Consider the following 15,100-nt stretch of genomic DNA (forward strand, 5'->3'; position numbering starts at 1 on the left):
CTTTTCTAATTATTTCAGGACTATTGTTTATAAAATCATTTGATTAAGTTACTCTGTCAGGCTTTCATTACTTATAATCAAATAGGAACTATTAATTAACAAGAAATTTGCACGTTCACCCTACAATAAGGAAACTAGATTGCCCAGCACTTGGCTGACACGATGCAATTAATTATTTGACAATTTATACGCGACACACAATGCTGGAGTAACTCAGCGGGACAGGCAGCATCTCTGGAGAGAAGGAATCTCTGCCTGTCTGGCCTGCTGGGTTACTCCAGCATTTTGTGTCTATCTTCGGTTTGAACCAGCATCTGCAGTTCCTTCATACACTACTCTTACTCAATAAGCCCAAGAGATGAAGAGTTGCCGAACCTTCACCGTTTCCAAATACAGGATGGCAGCAGCAGAAAAGACAAGGAGAAAATCCAACCATTTTATTCTATAATCCCTCAACCAACACTGCAATGGGAACCAATGCTGCTTCGTGGAATTATCTGAAAACAGCTTCCATCCAACAAATCCCATCACTAGCTCCCTCGATTCTGTCACTCTCTCCGAGTTGTCAGCCTAATTATCTCCCCCGAATCATTAGCATCCAGCATCACGGGATATGGGGAGAAAGCAGGAACAGGGTACCGATTCTGGTTCCAAGGAGGATTTCAGTTCCAGGTTTAGACTGGATAACAGTGACTGTTCACCTTAGGACAAGTTTGAGATGCTTGATAGAGGTGAAAAGCCACAACAGGCTTCTGTAATTAGACAGACACTCTTCCTGTTAGGAAGGAATGTGGGACACAAATCCAAAGTGATAACAGATTCAAGTCATGCTGTTTTAAATTTGACCGCTGGCTATGTCGTGGGCCCCACTACCTGGAAGAGTGATGGAAACAGGCACCGAGTGGTGCAGTGGTAGAGCCGCTGCCTCACAGCACCAGAGACCCGGGTTCGATCCTGATCTCGGGTGTGTCTGTGTGGAGTTTGCACGTTCTCTCTGTAACCACGTGGGTTTCGTCCAGGTGCTCCGGTTTCCTCACATATCCTAAAGACATATGGGTTTGAAGGTTAGCTGGCCGTCTGTAAATTGCCCCTAGTGTGTAGGGAGCGGATGAGAAAGTGGGATAATATAGAAGTCGTGTGAACAAGTGATCAGTGGTCGGAGTGGACTTGATGAGCTGAAGAGCCTGTTTCCATGCAGTGCCTCAAAAACTCTAAACACTGCTTTCAAGCAGCAACTGGAGATGCATTTGAAGGAAAATAACTCTCAGGGATCTGGGCAAAGAGCAGAGGCATGGGACTAACAGTAAGGTTCCACAGGGCCAGCAGCAACGCGCTGGACTCACTGGTCTCCTCCGAGTGAAACTGTGATTGCATGGAGGAAAATTGATTTGACATTTTTGAAATAAATTTTCAAAGTGGATGATTATGTATCCATGAGGGGCATATAATTCCTCACTGCAGCAGAAATATCCAGTGGCTACGTGCCAATGGAACACAATCTACCCTTCTGTTAAATTTAAATAAAGTTTTTTGCTATAAGGAAAATAATGACAGGAATGACAAATAAATCCCAGAGTAATCTTCGCCCTGTGGCATTTATTACAAGCAGAAATTTGGACTTCAGTTTAAATTTCAGGTAAATGTAAAAATTGCCAGTCTTGCAACTAATGCAATTTGACCCCTCAGCCCTGCCCCACATCCATTCAAGCTGACCCACACTGGCACCTGATCCACCATCCTACGAGGACGATGTCAAGACTCGCGGGGCCCGGAGCTGTAGGGAGAGGTTCGGCAGGCCAGGAATTTATTCCTTGGAGTGCAGGAGGATGAGAGGTGATTGTATAGAGGTGTATACAATTATGAGGGGAATAGATAGGGTGAACGCACAGAATCTTTTTGCCCAGAGTAGAGGAAATCAAGAACCAGAGGACACAGGTTTAAGTGAAAGGGGACAGATTTAATGGAACCCGAGGGGCATTTTTTTCCACGTAGAAGGTGATGGGTATATGGAACGAGTTGCCAGAAGGGGTCGTTGAGGTAGCAACATTTAAACAGCATTTAAGACATTTAGAAGGGTACATAGATAGGAAAGGTTAGAGGGATACGGGCCAAATACATGGCCCATTTTAGATGGGGGCATCTTGGTCAGTATGAACATGTTGGGCTGAAGGGCCCCATTTCCATGCTGCATGACTTAAAATTTTAATCTATTTTTTTCTCTTTCGATTGTTACAACCCCGTTCCCTGGCTCAGTATCTGCAACCTCTCTCACCAAATCTCCCCATGCTTTCCTGCTGCATCTCCCTTCAGCCCACCACTGGGAACAGTGTAAACCTCTTCCTAAACCCACTGACCCTCCCCACTTCTCCAACCTCTCTCCAGCCGATCTATTACACTCACTCTTTGCTTCTACATCTGTTTTCCCCACATCGCTGTGAAGTGCCTGGGACATTTTTCTTTCCACATTCCAAGCACTTTATCAATGCAAGTTGTTGTTTTCTGCCACAATATGTAGCCAACGCTGAATTTATTAATAAATTAACCAAAGATCGCGTGTGCGTTTTAACATTTAAATTGCAGCACCTTTTCCACAGGAAGGAAGGAAGGAAGGAAGGACACCATCAATCTTTAGGTCTGAAAGCAGTGAAGTTCATTCAAAGCTCCCCATTCTTGACTAATTTTTAACGCTGCATCGTAAATTTAAGCTCGGCATCTCGTCGCTCCCAAGAGTCACTTTTCAATAACAGGGTCTGAACCTGAATACTGAACAACCAGCCATTCCCAACCACAGTAAACATGCCAAACCTCGTCCAACAGCTGATCTCTATTAACCACGTCACACTAACCTTCTGATCTTCACCCTTTGGAACACCTTTTCTTGTTTTATTTTCTTTTTCTTTTTTAAAAAACAGCATTTAGTAGGCAAAATGCCAAGAGTCACAATGCTTGAAAATTGTAAATTATGCCAAGAATTTTAAATGACTCTCACTAGCTACGAGGAGAAGACAGGAGAAGGGGGTTAGGAGGGAAATATAAATCAGCCACGATTGAATGGCAGAGTAGACTCAATGGGCCGAATGGCCTAATTCTGCTCCTATGACTGATGAACTGGCAAGATAATTTAATGTTGGGCTGAATGGGATAGAAAGATAGGAACCAGATAATCATTTTGTCTATTGAATGCTTTGCATAAGTAGTGAAATACATTTCATCTCTCTCTTTCTCTCTCTCTCTTTATCCCCCCATTTCTCACTACAATTGCTACTTATTTCTTCCACTATAATGGGGAATTCGAGTGTTACTGATACTCTAAGTGGCAGAACACACATTACTCGTTGTTCCATTTGTTGAAGACAATTTGTGAAACATGGCTCAGTGACTAAACACAACAAGGCACAATAAAGACTTTCCAACCAGATCTAGAAATTATGGGCGTGCTCCAGTACTAATGTGTAATCACAGCCTGGCCTTTTTTTTACTCAATTAGAGCCCCCGCAAATAAACACCAACACAAACGGAGCTCATAATCAAATAAACACTGCCGATTACTTCACACCTATGTAACAATAGTTGGCAAATTTGGCCACATTTCTAGTCATCAACATCCAGAGCTAATCACTGCTAAAACATTGAACCACACAATAAGCAAATTGGGCCCATCTGACTTATCACCGCCTACCCCACCTTAAATGTATTTCAATGGACTGCACATAGTGTCGTTAAACATTTTAAGAGACCCTGCATCTTCTTACAATTTGGGGGTTTTTTTAAATAAAATTGTACTTTAGCCGACCCTGGTCGACACAAATGCACACGCCCTCCAGTGGGAACACACGGAACTGTCTGTGCAATTCCTTGGCAATCGCCTTCTACATGCTGAGCCCGCGTCCAATAGAAAATGCTGCATTTATGTCAGTCCATTTAAAAAACAGCTTTGCACATAATACTGAAGACAGACACAAAATGCTGGAGTAACTCAGCGGGACAGGTAGTATCTCTGGAGGGAAGGAATTGTTCTCTCCCTCTCTCTCTCTCCAGAGATGCTGCCTGTCCCGCTGAATTACTCCAGCATTTTGTGTCTCTCTTTGGTGTAAACCAGCATTCGCAGTTCCTTCCTGCACATTGCACATAAAACTGTCAGACGTGTCTGTATCCTCAACACCATCTACACGCATATCGCGTCCACTTACAACAGGCACAACCAGTGCATAAATCGTGACACATAGTGAATAAAAGGAACGACATAACAATAATTGTACTCTGAGTTTTTGGGGGTGGGGAGGGGAGGGGGAATTGGGCTGGACATTGGCAGCAACACTGCCTGCAGGCAGCACTAACTGCCACAGACTGGGCAACTCTCCCACCTAGACCTGGGCTTCGCCACTGACTGTCTTGTCGCCTGCAGTTTTGATCACACTGGCATCCATCCCGGGTCATTTACAGACACCAGACTCTGTAACAATTGTCGGTCAGTCCGGCCACAGCAGCCGGCTGCGTGCCGGCGACTCCAATACTGACACGCACAGTCAGTGTGGACAGGCTGGGTGTACACAGTTACACCGCTGCTCGCTCCGCGCCGGCACATTCTCACGCAGAATGGCAATACGGGGTTTTTTTTTTTTTTTTTTAAAAGGCACAAAAAAAAAGTTTTCCGCAGCAATAGATCACAAGAGTACAAAACGTTCAGAGTGACAACGCGAAGACAGCATCGTCCCCGGCAGGAGCACCGCTTGGGGAGAGTGACAGGCACTGTCCCACACGGAAACTGGGTGACCCCCCCCACTCTCCAACCCCTCTCTCCCCGTCACCTCACTCTCCCACTCTCCCACACTCTACCCAGTCTTCCCTTCTCCCTGCTCACCCCCTGCCTGTACCCCGTCCCCGTCCTGTCACTCTCTCTCACTCCCTCTCCCCTGTCTTCCCATCTCCCTTGTCTCTACCTCTCACTCATCTCCTATCTACTCCTCTCCCCCTCTCCTGTCTCTCTCCCCCTCTCCTGTCTCTCTCCCCGTCCTGTCTCTCCCCCCCCTGCCCTGTCTCTCTCCCTGTCCTGTCTCTCTCCCTCCTGTCCTGTCTCTCTCCCCCTCTCCTGTCTCTCTCTCCCTCTCCTGTCTCTCTCCCCCCTCTCTGCTCCCTCTCCCCCTCTTGTCCCCCGCTCTCACCTTCTTCCGGGGCTGCCATTTCATCATATTTGGACGGGCGGGTTGCGGGGAGCATCAAGAGTGTGTGCAGGGTGTCCACATGCTGTCAGCAGCCGCCGTCCCACAGCGCGGTGCAGGAGGGTCCGGTCCTGTCCGGGACGGGACGGGGCAGGACTGGCAGGGCAGGGACCTCAGGGCCGGGGGCCACACATGGTCCGGGAGCCGGAGCCGGCCCGCTCCCTTTCCCCGCTGCGGGTGTGCGAGCCGGAGCCGGAGCCGTCCCTCCGCCGCCGCGCTGCTCCGCTCCGAGAGCGCAGTGCCGGCCAGCGCAGCCTCCACTGCAGGCGGGGGCGCGCAGGGGGAGGCGCGCCCCCGTCAACACAGCCAGGCGCGCTCCCGCCATCGCTGCTCGTTCCGCTGGTACCCGGGAGGGGAGGGGAGGGAGAGACAGAGATAGAGGGGAGGGGAGGGGAGGTATCCACAGGAGGGGGGTAAATAGGGAACGGTTGGGGGGGAAGAGGGGGCAGACTTGCCAAGTAGTCACTTCTGGTGTCTCCACACGACAGGAATGCCCCACCCAGTCAATGCCCAGGCATGTTCCCTCTCTACAATGCCCCTGTGATGGAGAGTTTGAATGGAAAAGTCATATTCTCGCCAGCTACTCAGTAAATGGCAGTCTGAATTCACTGCTTCAATATTGAGGGTTTAACTGACTGACAGGACACCCCCAATAATGTACATAATCAGCCAGAATCATGCAGTAGCCCCAACTTAGATGTAACGGGTAACCACCAGTAAAATACAACTTACTGGACCGTGGTGGATTCACTGAACAAACAAACTAAAATGTTCAGGAGATAGACACAAAAAGCTGGAGTAACTCAGCGGGTCAGGCAGCATCTCTGAAGAAAAGGAAAATGGGTGAAGCATGTCCCAAATAGAAGGAAGGGTCCCAAACCAAAACGTCTCCTATCCATGTTCTCCAGAGATGTAATAACAAGGAACTGCAGATGCTGGTTTATGCCAAAGAAATACACAAAATACTGGAGTAACTCAACAGGTCAGGCTGCATCCCCGGAGAACATGGATAGGTGACGTATTGGGTCGGGACCTTTCTTCAGACTGACATCCAGAGGTGTTGCCTGACTGCTGACACTGGAATTTAGAAGGTTGAGAGGAGATCCCATAGAAACATGTAAAATTCTTACGGGATTGGACAGGCTAGGAAAAATGATCCTGATGTTGGGGGAATCCAGAACCAGGGGGGTCACAGGGGTAGGCCATTTAGGACTGAGATGAGGAAAAACTTTTTTACCCAGAGTTGTGAATCTATGGAATTCTCTGCCACAGAAGGCAGTGGAGGCCATTTCACTGGATGTTTTCAAGAGAGTTAGATTTAGCTTTTAAGGCTAAAGGAATCAAGGGATATGGGGGATAAAGCAGGTACAGGGTACTGATTTTAGATGATCGGCCATGACCATATTGAATGGAAGTGCTGGCTCGAAGGGCCGAATGGCCTACTTCTGCACATATTTTTCTGTTTCTATGCTCTATGTATTCTAGTGTTTTTAGTTGTTTTTTTCTAACTTAAATCCCTTTCTCTTGGCAATTGGGGAATAATATCAGTATCACAATATAAGTTCATACCATCACAAGGTTTTTAGATTAACATCTGACAACAGATTTTTGCTCTCCAAAATGACAGCACCTATACTTCTAAAAACCAATCGTCAAATATTAGAGATTTCTATGCAAAATAAACTTTTATTGTCACTGGCAATGGTTGTGCGGTATTTTAAACCATCTCACTCCAAGAATAGGGCAACATCACAAATTGAGCTAACATTTACATAACACAAATGTCAAGTGAGAACTATCTCAAAGAGAAAATGGTTTATCTGACGTTTTCATGGCACTGCCACATCCGACTCCTTCATTGCAAAAACATCAGTCTGACAACTAAACCAGACCAATGACATCGACAATATGGATGCAAGAAAGAGATTGAGGCTGCTGCGATTAACAAGTCCAACAATTCAAAGCCTTGCCACAGCCCACAGGCCAGTATGTGATGAAATAATGCCCTCGCCTTTGGCCAGACCCCGGATAGATTTAAACATTTCAAACGGTTCAACAGTGAGAGCCGCACACTGACCCCACCACTGATCCCACCGGAGTCTAAGGAGAAGGCAGGCGCCTACTACTGTGGACAACTACCGATGGCTTACCCACATCATCCAGAAAGCAATGAAACCTTCCTAACATGCCACCAGTTTAATTACAGTGAAAGTCGTTGATATTCTGCCAGGAAGACAAATGAGGAGATATAATACAACCCATTGCGCTTTCCCCACCATCCATCTCCTCAGGGGCACGTGGTCTTCAGCCCAATGTCCATAATGCTCCAGTGGCTGGTGAGATGATCCTTGGTGATCAAAAAGCTATTCAATTTATGGCCGTTATGCATCATGTTGACTGTCACCGCAAAGTTAGATCTTGTCTGTAGTTCCTGATTTATTAGCAGTAATGTTGCTTTATATTAACAGATTATTATTTCCCTTTGGATAACTGACTGTTGGCAGTTGGAACTGAGATCCCCAAAGTCATCATATGTTTATACATTCGCTGCTGTATTTATTAACCTGAAGCAGTGTTATTTGTGTTCATGAATAATGATAAATATTGTTTCTGCTAATATTGTATGCTTGGCCTTGCACTGATGACACAGGGTTCAAGAGTGAAGAGTCAATTCAGGACTGTTTAATTGTCAGGTATGGGAACGGAACAGTGAATTTCTTCCTTGCTCCAGCTTAACAGGCTCGTTAATGCACCAACACACAGGTAAATATATAATAATCCATATACAATAAATTAATAACAGTCGTACAAACTGAAGTCCAAAAGGACACAGTCCACGGCAGCTCATTATCGCTGAGGTAGTGGTTAGTGTTGTTGGTTGTTGGGAAGAAGTTGTTCTCGAACCTGAAGGTCACGGTTTTCAGGCTCCTCCTGTACCTTCTCCCCGATGGTAGCAGCGAGATGAGAGCGTGGCCAGGGTGGTGCGGGTCTTTGATGATACTGACTGCCTTTATGAGGTAGCGCCCCCTGTAGATCCCTTCAGGAAACATTCAGAACTTGACATTGGTTTCCAACTCTCTGGTCAGAGTTTGTAAATGACTTTTGAATATTAGTTTAATCACCATAACTAGTGAGTCAAGCAGTTTAGGATTTAATGTTATCTCCAACGCAGCTATGCTTTTACCAGCAAACAACTCCGCATTTGTTGAAAAAAAGACACAAAGTGCTGGAGTAACTCAGTGGGTCAAACGGCATCTCTGGAGAACATGGATTGGTGACAAGACCCTTCTTCAGTCTGAAGAGTCCCGATCCGAAACGTCTCCTATCCGTGTTCTCCAGAGATGTTGCCTGATCCACTGAGTTACTGCAGCACTTTGGGTCTTTTTCTTTAAACCAGCATTGCAGTTTCTTGTGTCTCCACATTGTTAAACTATGACTCAGACCTATATAAACCGAACACAGGATTTGGTTCAACCATCTTGAGTGTACTTCTTTCACTGGCATTTAAATTCACATGATATGTACATGTAAAATAACGTCAAACAGATGGATGCTTCAAAATCAAATGCTGATCCAAAAACAAGTGACCCTCCCAAGGTTGCAAACCAACTTTCCACTCACTGAGCCCACCTTGAAACAGTGTGCTCAACTTGCCAAGTTTGCCTTTTGCGGACATCTCTCATCACTAGCCATGTGTAGGAAGGAGCTGCAGATGCTGGTGTACACTGAAGATAGACACAAAATGCTGGGGTAACTCAGCGGGACAGGCAACATCTCTGGGTAGAAGGAATGGAAGACGTCACCAATTCCTTCTATCCAGAGATGCTGCCTGTCCCGCTGAGTTACTCCGGCATTTTGTGTCTCTCATCACTCACTATTGCTTGTACTCGCTAGAATTTAGAAGATTGAGGGGGGATCTTATAGAAACTTACAAAATTCTTAAGGGGTTGGACAGGCTAGATGCAGGAAGATATTTCCCGATGTTGGGGAAGTCCAGGACAAGGGATCACAGTTTAACGATAAAGGGGAAATCCTTTAGGACCGAGATGAGAAAAACATTTTTCACACAGAGAGTGGTAAATCTCTGGAACTCTCTGCCACAGAAGATAGTTGAGGCCAGTTAATTGGCTATACTTAAGAGGGAGTTAGATGTATGTGGCCCTTGTGGCTAAAGGGGTCAGGGGGTATGGAGAGAAGGCAGGTACAGGATACTAAGTTGGATGATCAGCCATGATCATATTGAATGGCGGTGCAGGCTCAAAGGGCCGAATGGCCTACTACTGCACCTATTTCCTATGTTTCGATTGTGCTGACCTTCTCCAATACTGCCCACTCCATCTACGGCCACAGGCCCACACTCAACCATGTCACCACTTATCCGGTGCAGACGGGCAGATTTTTTACACTTGCCTGCACATCCTTTCACAATGATACTAGCCCATTACAAGGGGGAGAAAGCTTTCTGAACCTCCAAGGCTAAGTGAATGATGTGCTTCAAGAAAGAGGAAGTGTAAGGTCTGTAGATGCACACTACCATGGACAAATCCCCAGAGCCTGATGAAATCGATCGCAGGGGCTGTCGGGAAACAAGGCAGGAGATTCCTGGGTCTCGGCCAGAGACTGCTACGTCATCTACGGTGAGGGACTGCAAGACTAGAGGGTAGCAAACACTACTCCCATATTCTGGAAGAGTGGTGGGGATAAACCAGGAAACCACAGGCCCATCAGCTTTACATCAGCGGCAGGGAAACTATGGGAAAAAAATCTTGGAGACAGGAAGTATGATCCCTTCGAGAAGCAGAGATTGATTATGGGGAGTCAGTGTGGTTTGTGCAGGGAAAACTCTGCCTCACAAATCTGCCTGAGATTTCTGAGCTGATTATAAAGGAAAATGATGTAGGGCAAGGCGCCGTCCTGTACATGGGCTTTCGGAAGGTTTTGACAAGCTCCCCGCATTTGATTAGAGCAAAAGGCTAGGGCACATGGTGCCCAAGGTGTTTTCACAAACCTTTTTTCTCGCTATTTTAACAAAGACATTTTTTACTTAAGCACAGATGAATATGTAGGGTTGCTCTGACAATATCACTGTTGATAATTGTCAGACAAAGACCAATTACAGAAATCTTAAAGCATTGTATTCTTAATGTTCAGCTTTGAAAACGTGACTGTAAATGAAATAAAACATAATTTCACATCCAAAACCACACTGGTTTAAATATCCATTAATGCTGCTCAAAAGCATCAGCCGCATCAGATTTGTGCTTAATCTAAAACTTCCGACTCGGAGAATAGGGATCTACTGACCCAAGCCCGCACTCACAAAGGGTTTTAACATTCAAGCAGATTGTAGTATGCTTCATGAGTTTAGTTGGTACCATCTGCTTTTCTAAAATATGTTTTTGCAACAAGCATGATTAAGCATGTCCCTTAAAGTCCAAAGAGTATTTAATTGTTGTCCTCGTGTGACTGGGGAATATAATTATAACAAAAGGATTGTTCAACAAACTTCTCAAATCTGCCTATTTCTGAACAGGATGTCACACACCATTAGGTTTGCAAGATTGTGCAAGCCTTATGAAAACAGAGCCAAAGACTTTACTGTCTAGATGCTAGTGCTTGCTGGTTGAATAATTTAGACCTGGCACCTACTTATCTACAGTCGTGACACCATATGCAGGCAAGAAAACAGCGCAGAACGACAAGCTAGTCAGATGGTGTGTTTTAAACTAATTTCCATGCAATAGGTGCTTTGTAAATCAGAATGAAAGGCATTTGGTTATTTTAGCACAAATTTCCTCATGTTCATCCTGTAAAGGAAGGTATCTCCTTCCCCATCTCCCCACCATGCATCTCCGCCCAAACCCCTCTCCCTGTTACCCTCTCACCTCACCCTCATCCCATGCTGAAATATGCTTACTGGCTGAATCATCTTCATTAATTGTATTCAAACGATAGACAGTGCATTGAACGCAAACCGGGAATCGCGTACATCTATTCCAGCTGCAACCCATGGAGAAGCATTGATGAAGCTATCCAAACCTAGGGCAGGAAGTACCGCATCGGGGAATATTCCAGTATTCGGAGGCATATTGGAGAATTCGACATGCATGCCGCTGGATAGTCACAAAAAGCTGGAGTAACTCCGCGGGGACAGGCAGCATCTCTGGAGAGAAGGAATGGGTGATTTTTCGGGTCGAGACCCTTCTTGTTGTGAGCTATCCAAGCGGAATATGAGGTGCTGCGGCCTCACGCTGACAATGGAGGAGGCCCAGGACAGAAACTGACAGCGTGGGAATGGGAAGGGGAGTTAAAATTGTGAGCGACTGGGAGATCCAGCAGACCTCGGTGGATGGAGTGCAGGTGTACGGCAAATCAATTGCTTAATCTGCACTTGGACTTGCCAATGTGAAGGAGAGCGCTTTGAGGGAAATGATGATTCTTTGGAAAAGCACAGGTGCCGGGTGTTTCCCTGCTGCTTGACCTGCTTGACTGTACAAAGCACACTTCCGGAGTTCACTGCATATACATGAATTAGATTCATGGAAGGGGATATGAATGGTACACTGCCCGAAGACTGCAGACACCTCCGTGGTCTCTGTGTGTTTGTGTGTGTACATGGATTACACGATCAGAACTCATTACATGGTAGCTTTTGATTAGATTTAATGATCCCATTTTTCCTACAATTTCATCGCATGCTGCATGGAAAAAAACTGCAATGTGATTAAATTGCTGGAACAAATGCGATGCTTTCAACTGATTATTATTATGTACTTTATTTTATCAATTAGTATTTTAAATAGCATTTCTCGGGAGAGTTTTCACCGGTTATTAAAACAGATCTTCCTTGATTTCAGCCTAAATTCCTTTATACAAATCTCGAAATCCAAAATCTGCCATGAACTAATGCAATAAGCAAGAGGGTTTAGAATCTCTTTCAACTGACTGGCTTACTGGTTACAGTGGAAGAGCAGGAAGCTGCTGCTGATTTATTTGGGCAGCTGTAAAGGAGTGTGTTCACAAAATAAACAGCCCGGGTCCATGTCTCTTCCTCCTCCTGTGAGTAAAACAATTTTAAGCAATTGAACATGATCATGAAACAATGTCACCCTGCAGTTAACTGGTCTGTTGTAAAGCAATCAATTTCTTGCTAAATTTGAATTATTTTCAAAATTATTTAAATTGCCTATGTCAATGAACTTGTCCCTAAATAACTAATAGCCATCAGGCTCATTTATCATCTATCATTTTGTTTACAGTACTATGTTTACATATTCTGTTGCGCTGCTGCAAGTAAGAATTTCATTGTTCTGTTTAGGACATTTGACATTAAAACACATGACTCGTTCAGGCTTTCAGCATCATTAAAACAGCATAAACTCACTCTGGTGATTATGTTGATTTGAGGACCTCTCTAACTTTGCGGCTGGGGCCAATCAATTGCTTCATCTATGATAATGCCCCAGGTATCCGAAGTCCACTCAATGTAACTCGTGCAGAGGTTCCGTGGATTTGGCCAATTGCATATGGCTTGCGGCAAGAAGTAACAACTGAGTGGTGAATGATCATCACTCTTCATCCTTGTCTTGATGTTGTCCTGTTCTCTAACCACTCTCTCCCAAAGGAGGATGCACCATGTTCCACAACATGGCAACGATGGTGATCCAAGTCTCTCTGGAATTTCCATGATCGTTCTTTGATTGTTTACTCAACACAAATCTTGGCAGAGTGTGGATTTGCAAAGAGAGTCTGGAGAAGTATGCAAGGGTCCCTGGCACGCTTTATCCCGAACAGCTCCGTCACAGAGGATACTGTGATTTATGGACTGTTCCCAGGGACACATTCAGAGACCGACATCGAGTCCTGCTGGAAGGTCATCAACTCAGTGAAAGACGCTCTTTGGTCTGCCCGAGCGTTGTTCACCACGCAGCAGAGCGCGATGTCCGTCAGGGAATGTTGCCGACTGGCCCGCATCAGACTGCAGGAGTACGTGCTGAGGGACGCACTGAAGCTCGGTGCAGCCAATGCCAAGGCTCGGTGGGGGAAGACCACAGTCTAGGGTCCTTCCACTGCTGGACATGGGGGGCAGGGTGTGGTGGAGACACCCCTCAAAATAAAGGAAGGTATCCCACGCCAGGGGGCCACATGAGTGGCACGGGTGGAGGACAGATTTGTGAAATTTGAGAAATGTATATAGACTGTATTGAACAATTTGTATAGCCTCCGAAAATGTTGGATGAATTTTTCGCACGGTTCACATATTGTATATATTTATTACCTGAATAAAGTCTATTTTGCAATAAAAAAAACAGTTTACTCAGCACAAATCTTCAAATGCTAACAAGGCACTTCAGTTTTTTCACCAGCCGTTTAGTCATAGAGCCCATGCTGACCAAGATGCCCCGTCTCATTTGCCAGCCCGAAATATCCCGTACAATGACACTGACACTGAAGGACGGGAATTTTGGATTGTACTGACCTCACTGAGATCCCCACTGCACAGGAGGACCAACTGTCACTGACCACATGCAAAATGAATTTCTTCCATAGCTGCTATTTCTAATTAATATAAACTAGCTGCCTGACAAGTTTGCTGATAAGCTGGTGCTTACATTGTTTCTACACGGTGATGCCGCAGAGACGCTGTCGGATACTGTTTACAGTTTTCCTTCGGATGGGAAGGTTATAATTGGCTCGCATTACTCTACATCGCTACCATCACTGCTACCGTGGTCATCGCAAGGTAAGCATGCTCCTTGTAGATCAGACTGGCATATCTATCAACACCGTCGATAGTGAGGCTCACATCCAAGCAGTGGTAGGAAGTCACCGCGAGACTGACAGGTCTGGCATTCAATTCTGACACCATCTGTTTGGTTGGGAAGAAGGCTGACTACCATCTGTGCCATCGTTGAACCTTCCAGCGTATTAGCTCTGGTTCCCCATTCTCCCATCAATCAACATCCAAAAGCCATTTGCCAACTCACAAAGAAAATATTCTTTCCCGTACAAACTTTTACAGTCGAGATTTTAATTCACCTACTTATCTACTGTATGTACCTGCAGTGACACTTAACATCTTGTTCTGCTTCCCTGACAGATGAGAAGTGGTTACGTTCAAACATCCTATAGCGGATCTATAGGATCTTTGGTTACGTTTACAACCGGCATCCACAACACACTAGAAGGTCACAAGTTTGAGTTTTACTTTGTGCTGAGTTGGCTAATCTCACTCTGAGCTTTGCTTACAAATGTTAACATCAGTTGCAAGGTGGGGAGGAGGCAGGAGATATCGACATTCTGACATCAACGGACCATACATTTGACTGGGCAATGGTGTTCCTTGCAGCGGAATGTTTCAGCAGCACTCACCAATCTTGTACATGAATAATGGTCGCTGGCCAACAGTCCTGGAGGAGTAACAATGCCATGTAATGCTATCTCAGCAAGACGCCAGGGAGGGGACCAAAGAAGAAACTTATCTCTCTGATAGTAAATGTTACAACACTAATCATAGAAACAAGCTTGAGTCCGACAACTACTTGTCCCTCAAGTGCTCCAGTGAAAATACGACACATGATTTCACAGTATCATAACATTTCTATTTTACATATAGATAATAAATCATCTTTTAAATTAAAGTAGCTTTATCTGTAATGTTCTGCAGTTTTGAGTTTATTGAAGCTGGATGTTTTTTTTTAAAGTTTTAAGTATTTGTTTTAAAGTTTCCATCATTAATACAGCTGCATTAAAGTTCTGCTTTAATGTGTGAGTGGAGAGGAATTACCTTTTATAAACCATTCTCTGTTCACATACTCCATAACTATGTTTATTTTCATGCAATGAATTTCAATGCTTCTAAAAACTGGTTAGCTGGATTA

The 15,100-nt window shown here is 45.1% G+C and overlaps 1 protein-coding gene across 4 annotated transcripts in view; it reads right to left on the reverse strand.

Annotated features, from left to right (window-relative positions):
* The window catches only part of ttc28 (tetratricopeptide repeat domain 28), a 530,600-nt gene that overhangs the window by 362,520 nt on the left and 152,980 nt on the right, over positions 1-15,100 (reverse strand). Inside the window, exons 1-2 of one of the 4 annotated variants that reach the window (XM_033043377.1) lie at positions 5,327-5,427; positions 5,163-5,270 (exon numbers count right to left, since the gene is read on the reverse strand). The exons of the other annotated variants lie outside the window; for them this stretch is intronic. Coding sequence (XP_032899268.1) covers positions 5,163-5,189 — 27 coding nt within the window. The 5' untranslated portion in view covers positions 5,190-5,270; positions 5,327-5,427. Of the gene's footprint in view, positions 1-5,162; positions 5,271-5,326; positions 5,428-15,100 lie in introns of those variants that run through there. 4 annotated transcript variants of the gene reach the window in all.

Source organism: Amblyraja radiata, chromosome 25 (genome assembly GCF_010909765.2).
Source record: "Amblyraja radiata isolate CabotCenter1 chromosome 25, sAmbRad1.1.pri, whole genome shotgun sequence".
Classification (NCBI taxonomy): domain Eukaryota; kingdom Metazoa; phylum Chordata; class Chondrichthyes; order Rajiformes; family Rajidae; genus Amblyraja; species Amblyraja radiata.